This window comes from Mobula hypostoma, chromosome 8 (assembly GCF_963921235.1).
Source record: "Mobula hypostoma chromosome 8, sMobHyp1.1, whole genome shotgun sequence".
In the NCBI taxonomy this organism is placed as follows: domain Eukaryota; kingdom Metazoa; phylum Chordata; class Chondrichthyes; order Myliobatiformes; family Myliobatidae; genus Mobula; species Mobula hypostoma.
This window is the reverse complement of record NC_086104.1, coordinates 66468806-66480855: the sequence shown is the minus strand read 5'-3', so window position 1 is coordinate 66480855 and position 12050 is coordinate 66468806. Positions and strand designations below refer to the sequence as shown.

The 12050-nt window shown below is 42.0% G+C and overlaps 1 protein-coding gene across 6 annotated transcripts in view; it reads right to left on the bottom strand.

Annotated features, from left to right (window-relative positions):
* The window catches only part of arid1b (AT-rich interactive domain 1B), a 421995-nt gene that overhangs the window by 15121 nt on the left and 394824 nt on the right, over positions 1-12050 (bottom strand). For all 6 annotated transcript variants that reach the window (XM_063056016.1, XM_063056019.1, XM_063056018.1 and 3 more), the window contains 3 exons: positions 7259-7378; positions 5907-6003; positions 3423-4206 (listed from right to left, as the gene is read on the bottom strand). In XM_063056016.1, coding sequence (XP_062912086.1) covers positions 3423-4206; positions 5907-6003; positions 7259-7378 — 1001 coding nt within the window. The remainder of the gene's footprint in view (positions 1-3422; positions 4207-5906; positions 6004-7258; positions 7379-12050) is intronic.

Genomic DNA, 12050 nt, shown 5'->3' with positions numbered 1-12050 from the left:
TTGCAGATGAAACAAGGATTGACTATATGCTGCCGACAATAAAGGAGGAGGATTTATTCTGCAGGAAGAGACTGACATCTGGACAGTTGGCCAAGAAGCTGACAAATCCAGAGTGGCCGAGTAGGTTGAACTGCTACCTCACAGTTCCAGTGGCTCAGGTTTGATCCTGACCTCCAATCTCTTCCTTGCAGAATTTGCATGTTCGCCATGCCCATGTGGGAATCCCTCCCCTCTCCCAGTGCTGCCGAAGATCAGCTGGTAGGTAAATTTATTGGCTACTGTAAATTACCCCTCATGATTTAAAGGGAACAGACAGATAGTTAACGGGAATGAGATCAAACAGGTTACAGGAAACTAAGTGGGAATCGATGGGATTCCTCTCGGAACCAGTAGAGCATTGATGGGCCAAATGGTCTCCTTCTATGTCACAATACCAGTTCCTCATCACCATCACCACCCTCCTGGCGAAACTGGTCCTCACCCTCAGAAATTTCTCTTTTGGTTCCTCCCACTTTCTCTCAAGGTGCAACCATGGGCACCAGCATGGACCCTGGCTATGCCTGTGTTTGTGTTTGTGTGGGCTACACTGAACAGTCCATGTTCCAAGCTTTCTTTGGTAATGGTCCCCAGCTATTTCTTTGCTTCTCCACCCTGCCCTTAAATTCACTTTGTCCATTTCTGACTCCTCTCTCCCCTTTCTCAATCTCTTTGTCTCCATTTCTGGGGACTAAGTGTTTACCGATATTTTTTATAAACCTACTGATTCCCATGGCTATCTTGACTATACCCCATCTCATCCTATCTCCTGCAAAAATGCCATTCCCTTTTCTCAGTTTCTTCATCTCCACTGCATCTGTTCCCAGGATGAGGCTTTCCTTTATAGGACATAAGAGATGTCCTCCTTTTTCAAAGACGGGGGTTTCCCATCCTTCACCACTGATGCTGCGCTCACCCACTTCTCCTCCATTCCCCTGACATCTGCGCTCACCTCATCCTCCTGCTGCCTTAACAGGGATGGAGTTCCTCTTGTCCTCAGCTACCACCCTATAAGCCTCCACATTCAACACATCATTCTCTGAAACTTCCACCATCTTCAACAAGACTCCACCACTAAACACACCTTTATTCCCCCTCCCCCAATTTCCTCTTTCTGCAGGCATTGTTTCCTCCATGATTCCCTTGTCCATTTGTCCCGCCCCACTAATCTCCCTCCAGGCTCTTATTCCTTCAAGTGGCAGATATGTTACACCTGCACATTTACCTCCTCCCTCACCTCCATTCAGGGCGCCCAACAGTCTTTCTAGGTGAGGCAACACTTCAACTGAAAATTTGTTGGGGTTACCTGCTGTATTCAGCAGCCTCCTCTACACTGGTGAGACCCAACGGAGATTGGTGGAATGCTTTGTTGAACTCTTTGCTTCATTTGCAAAAAAGCAGGATTTCCCAGTGGCCAACTATTTCAATTCCAATCCCCATTCCCATGTTGGTCCATGGCCTCCCCTTCTGGCAAGATGAGGCTACTCTTAGGTGGGGGAGCAACACCTTATATTCCCTCTAAGTAGCCTCCAACCTGATGGCATTAACATAGATTGCTACAACTTCCAATAATTTTTTCTCCTCCCCCTTCCCTCTTCTTCATTTTGCCCCCCTTACCTCTTCTCCTCACCTACCTATCATCTCCCCCCAGTGCCATACCTTCTTCCCTTTCTCCCATGATCCACTCTCTTCTCCAGTCAGATTCCTATTCTTTCAGCCATTTACCTTTTCCACCAATCATCTCCCAGCTTCTTACTTCATTCCCCCCTCCCCAACCCACCTAGCTTAACCTATCACCTTCGAGCTTGTACTCCTTCCCTTCCTCCCATTTTCTTACTCTGACATCTTCCCCCTTCCTTTCCAGTCCTCATGAAGGGTCTTGGCCTGAAATGCCAACTGTTTATTCACTTCAATAGATGCTACCTGACCTGCTGAGTTCCACCAGCTTTTTGTGTGTGTTGCTCTGGATTTCCAGCAACCGCGGAGTCTTTTGTGCTTAAAAATGCTTTCCTTTCTTAGCCTGGACATGGAATACTACAGCATGGAGATGGTGTCAAACTATTTTCAATAACAGTTAGTCAGACAACAGATTGAATATTCCACTCAGTTCTGCTCACCAAATCTTAGGAAAAATATGCACAAGAAAAGAGATTTACAAGGATGTTGCCATTACTGCAAAATTTTAATCATGAAAAAATATGGAATAGGTTGGAATTCTCCTTGAACCAGAGAGACATAATTACTGGAAGTTCAAATTGATTCATTACAAAACAATTACTTTACTTTGTACAGGGGTTAAAACAAAGAGGCAAAGATTTAAGGTACAGAGCAAAATACTGAAAATGCTGGAGGATTTCAACAGGTTAGGCAGCATCTATGGAGGGGAATAAACAGACAAAAGTTTGGACTGAGATCCTTGATTTAAAGTAATCTGTTGGTGGATTAGATGGGACATGAAGTAAACTCACATATTCTGAAACTCCCTGACTGTAAGAATGACAGGGACTGAAATGCAGATTATTTAATAGGTACTTGGAGATGTAATTAAAGCTGTGACTGATGGACTACAAATCTAATCCTGGATAGCGGGACTAAGCTCGGTCACACTTTTTCAACCAGTCACCACATTATGGGCCTCATAAAATTTCTATGATTCTACCACAAAAAAAAACCCAAAATCATAGAACAGAAAGCTACAGCAATCTGACAGAAAGGTGTTACATTCAGGTTGAACTAAAATTACATCACTCTTTTGGTCTTTAAGATTTTTTCAATTTACAGTGCAAGTTTTTTGGCCTCTGACAACCCAGGTGCATCAAACCCTCTTTCTCAGGGCTGTTCTCAATATTGTGGCCAACTTTCCTACAGATGAAAGCAATTTGAGGAGACTGATATGAAGTGGTTTACCATTTGCTATCTGGTTCATGAATGACATGTTGAAAGATATAATTGCACCATTCAAGTGCCAAAGTTAAGTTATATTTGCATTTGTTTGATACCTTTGTTGCTGGAGGGGAGAGAGGCAAGGTGAAAAAAATGAAAACATTCAAGTAATTAGCTGTTGACAGGCATACCCTTTATCCTCACCATTTAGAAAGTATTTCTAAAACATGTATTTTGCATGAAATGATGTCAATCAATACTACAACACAAGAAACACGAGGTGAGAACCCCTTTAGCATTACCTGATTTTTAAAAAATATTAAATTTAAGGGATCTGGTGCTGAAATATTTGAACAACCCCTAATCTTTTTTAAAAAAAGGTTTACATATTTTCTCACTTGTAAAGTATCCAAGACTTCCAATTTAACAGCTGTTAAGTTGTTATCAGTGCTACTATAATTATTTCATGAACCCAAACTTAATTCAAATGTAAAAGTTTTTACCAGTGTCTTTTGAGGTAAGTTTTCGTCTTGCTTTTAAGACTGGTTGCGATGCTTCCACTGAACCAGGAGGAAACGTAATTTCCCGCCTCACAGGGGGAGGCTGCTGTTGTGGAACAGCAACTTGAGAGGCTGGAACTGGAGGACCAACTTTCTGCATCTTCATGGATGACATGTACGGAGATTTATTGGGGGACATTCTGTTTTCTAGAGACCGTTGAAATGGAGCTGGACTGGGAGCTCTGGAAATGTGGTTTGGCATTGAAGGAGGAGTCTGGTAGGAGGACTGAGAAGGTCGTGTGATAGGAGCCATAGAGGCTGATTGCATGTACGAAGGCTGACGTTGGTTCATGTGGGAGGGCCATTGGCCTTCATGATTTATTCTCTGATCAGGTAACATCATTTCTTCAGTGCGATTCATCCCTGCATATGGCGATGCCTGCGGAGGTGCTCCAGGGCCTTGCCGGTTTGGATACTGATAAGGCATATCATTTCGTGACTGCCACATCCCCTGTTGTGGCCCTTCAGTAGAGGACACTTGCATTGGTCCTCCCATCATTTGTGGTGGCATTCCATGCTGTTGCATTGGACCTGGACCCTGCATCCTGTCTCTGTTATATGTCAATGGGTACTGACTTTGCATGGATCTCCTGTCTGGTCCAGTATAAGCATTTCCATATTGATTGTACATTTCCTGCTGCTGGCTGCCATACTGCACATTGTACATATCACTCTCATGGCGCTTTGGTGGGGGACCATACATGCCCTCCATGGGCCGTTTATAATTCTGCACAATAAAACAAAAATAAACATGAATACTTGTGTGAATAATAGTACAATGTACTCTTTATAAACGACACAGTAACAAAATCATTAAGGAAGTCGAAGCCCAATGCCTGGAGACTGGAAGCGTGGAGGCCTGGGGTTGGATGACTGTCCATTCATTGGTTTGAGCGTGTGTGTGTGTGCGCGTGTGAGGGAGGATAGGGCTTGTTTTGCAGTTGTTGTTTTGTTACATGTGTTCTGTGTTGCTCTGCTGAGCATTATGGGCATGCTATGTCAGTGCTAGAATGTGTCTACACTTGTGGGCTGTGCCCAGCACATCCTTGGGTGGGTTCCTTGTTAATGCAAATGATGCATTTCTCTGTATGTTTCAATGTACGTGAGATAAATAAATGAATCTAAATCTAAAAACAGAAAATGTTGCAAAAACCAAGACATTCAGCAATAGCAGACACAAAATCAGGTCAACATTCAGTGCTGTGTACCTTTTATATGAGTTAACCAGGTTTAAAATACACAGAGAGGACACGGGATTGTGGTGTAGAAAACATGATGAACAGAGCAGAAAGAAGTTGAAATTAAGTGACAGAAAGAGTGGAAGATAAGAAAGGTTGGTAATGGAATAATTGAACAGAGCACATGCAAAAATGCAAAGAATAAATTCAGGAAATCATTATTAATTTTATTGTTCATTGATCATTATATTTTTAAACTTTATCCACTGCCAACTGGAACAAGGATCTAAATTATGATCAAGCTACGTACAAAAACATGGTTATTTTAGCATAACTCACGGAATTAGTAATTGTGCATCCTTGAAAGAAAGAAGAATTTTTTGCAGGTATTGATGCAAGCAAATTACACTAATTAAAACTTTGCCAAGTTTGAATTTGCTTATTTTCATGCCATTAATGTATCTGAATTTCATGAACAGTTTTTTTTTGAACACCCCACTCCCCAACTGCATGAAAAACTAGATAAACATGGCATACACTAAAAAGATAACTTTTGCAAGTTAATCTTAATGACCGATGTCTTCAAATTAATGTTTAAATGCATGAGTCTGATGACATGACTGATGAAAATTTACCTGGAGAATGAATTCACTGAATGTGGACTAATTTCAAATCCAGTACAACTCAACATGAGGAAAACGTGGGCCTGCTGATTTCAATGATCAAATCTGATGAATCATTTCAGCAGTCTTATAATGGAAGTCAGTAGCCGCATTAAAATGTTGTGGAATTTGGAATTTCTGAAAACACCGATACTAAATCAAAATTTATCCTTCTATCTGAAATCAATATTCTAAGCGAATACGGGAAAGGGCAAGTTGGGTCACAAATCTTAGTAAAAACTGGAGGTGCCTGAAAGGACTAAATGACTTCTCTCTGTTCCCATATTCATAAATACAACTGACTTACTGTATGCAAGAAAACTGGCATTTTATAGACAATGTGTTTTTGACATCTTTAAGGAGAAACTTTGTTATCCAACAACAAATCTTGATTTAGCCTAAACTACTTATGTCAAGTAACATTCTTTTCCTAGGGTGTATGTAAACAGAGGTAACACTGCATGCTGATGACCTTTCATCAAAAATGGACATCAGAAAAATCAAACAATTGTACAGTATTAAAATAGAAAGTTATTTGTACTATTCTTGTTATGTTCATCAGTGGTAACTCTAACAGATGGTTCTACCTGCTGCTGAGGATACATTCCAGTCTGATGGCCTCCATATGGTGTTTGTCCAGAAGGGGGTCCTTGGCCTGGGTATTGTTGCCCATAAAGATCGTGCCTGCAGAAAAATGTTTGCACGGTTGTGTATTGTCAAAGATGCAAACCAAAAGTTTGACTGCCATATTATTAGTTCATAAATTTGCACTTAATTACACTCAGTTCCATCTGGATTTTAATTATGCCAACATAGACATTTTAAAAAACATTACAGCCACTTTGGTAATGCAAATGTCAGTACTTTGAAATGTCAAGCTAAATTACCAACAAGGTAGCAGACAAAATAAGAAATGATAAATTTCAAAGGTCTGGTAATGTGATTCTAACTGCTGATATGATACAAAGATCCTTATTTCCAAATTCTTTCATGGGATGTAGGCATCACTGACAAGGCCAGTATTTACTTCCTACACCTAAAGGACAAGCAGAAATGGTGGTTTGCCTGAACCCATCAGAAACAGGGAGTTTCAGAAGTCTGACCCACAACAATAAAAAATCCACAATATTATTCCAAGTTAGGATAGTGTGTTATCTCTACCAGTGTTTGGTTGCCATGTTCCCAAGAGGAATGCAGTTTTGTTGGTATGACTATTAAGCTACAACAATTTTATCCTTGGTACCTAGCTTTATATATAATGGTATATTATAAGGATCATCCAGAATGCCAGATTAAGGAAAGTGGTAGACTAGTGGTCTCAATTAGCAACATAACAAAAATATTCATTCAAGGAATAGTAATGTTTGTGCAAACCTCAGAACGTGGTTCCAGCAACATGTGAGAATGCCCTCTTGCATGGCAAATAGACTGGGGTAAGAATAGAATTGTTTTTGAGAGGTACCATGGAACAGACAGGAGACCACAGAAGAGTTGACATAATAGTCAATCTGGTCTACTTCCTGTGTCAATAACAAACACTATTCGACCAAAATATATTGGAACAGAAGTAGGCCATATGGCCAGTCAAGTCTGCTCCACTATTTGATCATGGCTGATCCATTTCCCTCTCAATCCCATTCTCCCGCTTACTCCCCTTTGCACGCACTGACATAAGAATCTATCAACATCTCCCTTAAATACACTCAATGACCTGGCCTCCACAGTTGCCTGTGGCAACAAATTCCACAGATTCACCACCAACCAGCTAAAGAAATTCCTCCTCATCTCTATTGTAAATTGCTGTCCTCTATTCTGAGACTGTACCCTCTACTGAGTTGGAGATGCAGTGGTTTAGCTCTTTTTCCTACACACTAAAATTCTGGAGAATCAAGGAAAATGTCACAAGTGATTAATAATGAAAAATAATGTTAAAAATTACCTTTGTTGTGCAGGGTAGCGGTTTGGTGAGTACATACTTGGGTCATTGTTAGAAGGTATCATGTTGGACTGACCTCCTGGAGGTCCCATACTTCCTTCAGGACCCATTCCATGTTCAGGCCTAGAACAAGAACACAGAGCTTGTTTTCCAAAAATATCTATAGGGTACTATGCAGTGAAAGCTTACTTGACTGAAATGTATAAAGTCAGAGAAAAAAAAATTCTACCTTATTGCACATGTTTTCTGTATCTATGGTATAATACCAAACTCATAATATATGATGCAGTAGCAACTTACAAAAAACTTGCTGATTTTCAAAAGAATTGTTCATGGAAAATCTTCTTACACTAATCTTATTTAATCTTCAGTAGAGTTCTTGGATTCCCTCCTTCTATGGTGATCCTATATACTTTCCTGTCATTCTGACTCGTTCTCTACCTTTCAGATGTACTGATAGCACATAATTTAGCACAAAGCGGATGAGCTTAGAGCTTGGATCAGTACTAGGAGCTATGATGTTGTGGCCATTACAGAAACTTGGATGGCTCAAGGGCAGGAATGGTTACATAGAGTGCCAGGCTTTAGATGTTTCAGAAAGGATAGGAAGGGAGGCAAAGGAGGTGGGGGTTTGGCAGTACTGATCAGAGATAGTGTCACGGCTGCAGAAAAGGAGGAAATCATGGAGGGATTGTCTACTGAGTCTCTGTGGGTGGGAGTCAGAAACAGGAGGGGGTCGATAACTCTACTGGGTGTTTTTATAGACCTCCCAATAGCAACAGAGACATCGAGGAGCAGACAGGGAGACAGATTCTGGAAAGGTGTAATAATAACAGGGTTATTGTGGTGGGAGATTTTAATTTCCCAAATGTTGATTGGCATCTTCCTAAAGCAAGAGGTTTAGATGGGGTGGAGTCTGTTAGGTGTGTTCAGGAAGGTTTCCTGACACAATATGTAGATAAGCCTACAAGAGCAGAGGCTGTAACTTGATCTGGTATTGGGAAATGAATCTGGTCAGGTGTCAAATCTCTCAGTGGGAGAGCATTTTGGAGATAGTGATCACAATTCTATCTCCTTTACCATAGCACTGGAGAAGGTTAGGAACAGACAAGTTAGGAAAGTGCTTAATTGGAGTTAGGGGAAATATGAAGCTATCAGGCAGGAACTTGGAAGCAAAAATTGGGAACAGATGTTCTCAAGGAAATGGACGGCAGAAATGTGGCAAATGTTCAGGGGATATTTGCGTGATATTCTGCATAGCTATGTTCCAATCAGACAGTGAAAGGATGGTAGGGTACAGGAACCGTGGTGCACAAAGTCTATTGAAAATCTAGTCAAGAAGAAAAGCTTACAAAAGATTCAAAAAACTAGGTAGAGGTCTAGAAAATGATAAGGCTACCAGAAAGGAGTTTAAGAATGAAATTAGGAGAGCCAGAAGGGGCCATGAGAAGGACTTGGTGAGCAGGATTAAGGAAAACCCCAAGGCATTCTACAGGTATGTAAAGAGCAAGAGGATAAGACGTCAGAGAATAGGACTGATCTAGTGTGACAGTGGAAAAGTGTGTATGGAACTAGAGGAGATAGTGGAGGTACTTAATGAATACTTTTTTTAAAGATTAGATTAGATTATGAGGACACTCAGTCCTCGTTTATTGTCATTTAGAAATGCATGCATTAAAAAATGATACAATGTTCCTCCAGAATGATATCACAAGAAAAACACAGGACAAACCAAGACTAAAACTTACAAAACCACATAATTATAACATATAGTTACAACAGTGCAAAGCAATACCGTAATTTGATAAAGAGCAGACCATGGGCACAGTAAAAAAAAGTCTCAAAGTCTCAATAGCCTCATTATCGCACGCAGCTGGCAGAAGGGAGAAACTCTCCCTGCCATGAACCTCCAAGCGCCGCAAATTTGCCAATGCAGCACTAATGGAAGGACCCAACTGCAGCAGACTCTGAGTCCGTCCGAAAACTTCGAGCCTCCGACCAGCCTCTCTGAGCACCATCCTCTGCTGAGCGCTTCGACCCCGCCCCGGCCGCCGAGCAACAAGCAAAGCCGAGGACTCAGGGCCTTCCCCTCCGGAGATTCTGGACCACACAGTAGCAGCAGCAGCTGCGAAGCAGGCATTTCAGAAGTTTCATCAGATGTTCCTCCGTGCTCTCACGTCCGTCTCCATCAAATCAGGATTGTGCACCGCACCTTACTTGTCAAATAACAGACATCACCACCGGAGTGGCTGCTGTGAGCTGTGTCGCGCCGCCATCTTCTCCTCCCTCCTAGGTACGTTGCTTCAATATTCACTACGGAAAAGGACCTTGGTGATTGTAAGGATAACTTACAGCGGACTGAAGAGCTTCAGCATGTTGATATTAAGAAAGAGGATGTGCTGGAGCTTTTGGAAGCATCCAGTTGGATAAGTCACCGGGACTAGACAAGATATACCCCAGGCTGCTGTGACCCCACTTGGAGTACAGTGGTCATTTCTGGTCACCTCACTACTGGAAGGATATGGAAACTATAGAAAGGGTGCAGAGGAGATTTACAAGGATGTTGTCTGGATTGGGGAGCTTGAGAATAGGTTGAGTGAACTTGGCCTTTTCTCCTTGGAGCGACAGAGGATGAGAGGTGACCTGATAGAGGTGTTTAAGGTGATGAGAGGTATTAATCGTGTGGATAGTCAGAGGCTTTTCCCCAGGGCTGAAATGGCTAACTTTCCTTCAAGGAAAATCTTGCCTGACAAACCTTTTGGAATTCTTTGGAGAGATTACAAGTAGAGTAGATAAAGGAGATGTAGTGTATGTTGTATATTTGGATTTTCAGAAAGCTTTTAACAAGGTGCCGCACATGAGGCTGCTTACCAAGTAGAGAGCCCAAGGTATTACAGAAAGTTACTGGCATTGGCTGATTGGCAGGAGGCAGTAAGTGGGATTAAACGACCCTTTTCTGGTTGGCTGCCAGTGACTAGTGGTGCTCTGCAGGGGCTGGTGTTGGGACCGCTTTTTTTTACGCTGTATATAAATGATTTAGATGATGGAATAGATGGCTTTGTTGTCAAGTTTGCAGATGATACGAAGATTGGTGGAGGGGAAGGTAGTGTTCAGGAAACAAGTTGGCTGCAGAAGGACTTAGACAGATTAGGAGAATGAACAAGAAAATGGCAAATGAAATACAATGTTGGAAAATGCATGGTCATGCACTTTGGTAGTAGAAATAAATGTGCAGACTATTTTCTAAACGGGCAGAAAATTCCAGAAGTCTGAGATGCAGATAGACTTGGGAGGGCTTGTGCAGAACACCTAAAGGCCAATTTATACTTTTGCAACAAATCTACGCCGTTAAGTACAGCGTAGATTTTTCGCATACCCTACCCCATACCCTGACGCGTACCTCCCCAAAAACGTAACCATGTGTCGTGACGACGCAGACCGCAACAACTGTGATTGGTCTGCTTGGTAGCATCGCACTTCCTCCTACGCATTTCCAGTTGCATCTTCTCGTCAAATCTACCTGCTGACATCCGAAAATATTTGAAATGCATTTCCTCGTCCATGTCTCTCAGTGGCCGGACAAGCACAGAAAATTCACTCTCCTTCTGCCTCAATCCGTTCAATGGTCGTACACACCATCTCCTCCCACGTCTTCTCTCTTTTCTGCCTTGCAGTAACTTCAATAAAAGTAACTCTTCTTCAACTTTTATTAGCTCCAACTCCAACATGATGCGCTCAGTTTCAGTCGCCATTGTTTGAAGTGGCATAGAAACCCCACCGCCAACTAATGTTTTGGCAGTGAATTGCAGAGTGACACAGACACACCAACACACAAATATAAATGCTCACAACGGCATAGGCCACTTGCGTAGGCTACGGCGTACAGCCTACACAGAAGTATAAATCAACCTTAAAGGTTAACTTGCAGGTTGAGTTGGTGATGAGGAAGGCAAATGTAATGTTAGCATTTATTTCAAGAGGTCCAGAATATAAGAGCAGGGAGGTGATGCTGAGGTTTTATAAGGCACTGGTGAGGCCTCACCTGGAGTACTGTGAACAGTTTTGGGCTCATCTAATAAAAGATGTGCTGGTATCCGAGAGGGTTCAGAGGAGGTTCACAAGCATGATTCCGGGAATGAAAGAACATCATACACAGAACATTTGATGGGTCTAGGTTTGTACTCACTGAAATTCAGAAGGATGAGGGGGGACTCTCATTGAAACCTTTGAAAGTTGAAAGGCCTAGACAGTGTGAATGTGGAAAGGATGTTTCCCATGGGGGGGGAGGAGTCTAGGACAAGGGGACACAGCCTCAGGATACAGGGGCATCCATTTAAAACAGAGATGTGGAGAATTTATGGAATTTATTACCACAGGCAGCTGTGGAGGCCAGGTTGTTGGGTGTATTTAAGGCAGAGCTTGATAGGTTCTTGAATGGATACGGCATCAAAGGTTATGTGGAAAAGGTTACGGGGAGCGGGGCTGAGGAGGGAGAAAAAGGATCAGCCGTGATTTAATGGGATAGCAGACTTGATGGGCCAAATAGCCTAATTCTGCTCATATGTCTTGTGGTCTTACAAGAAATAGGAACCAGAGTAGATAATTTGGCCCCTTGTGCATGCTCCATCATGATGGACCTTTCACCTCTGCTTCACTTTTCAGAATTAACCCTATTTCCCTTGATCCCTTAAAAATTCTATCAAGCTTAAGAGAATTTTCAGATTCACCACCCACTGATCAACCACAATGTGAGAAAGTGACAACTGCTTCTAGACATTTCAGTCAGGTGAAGCAC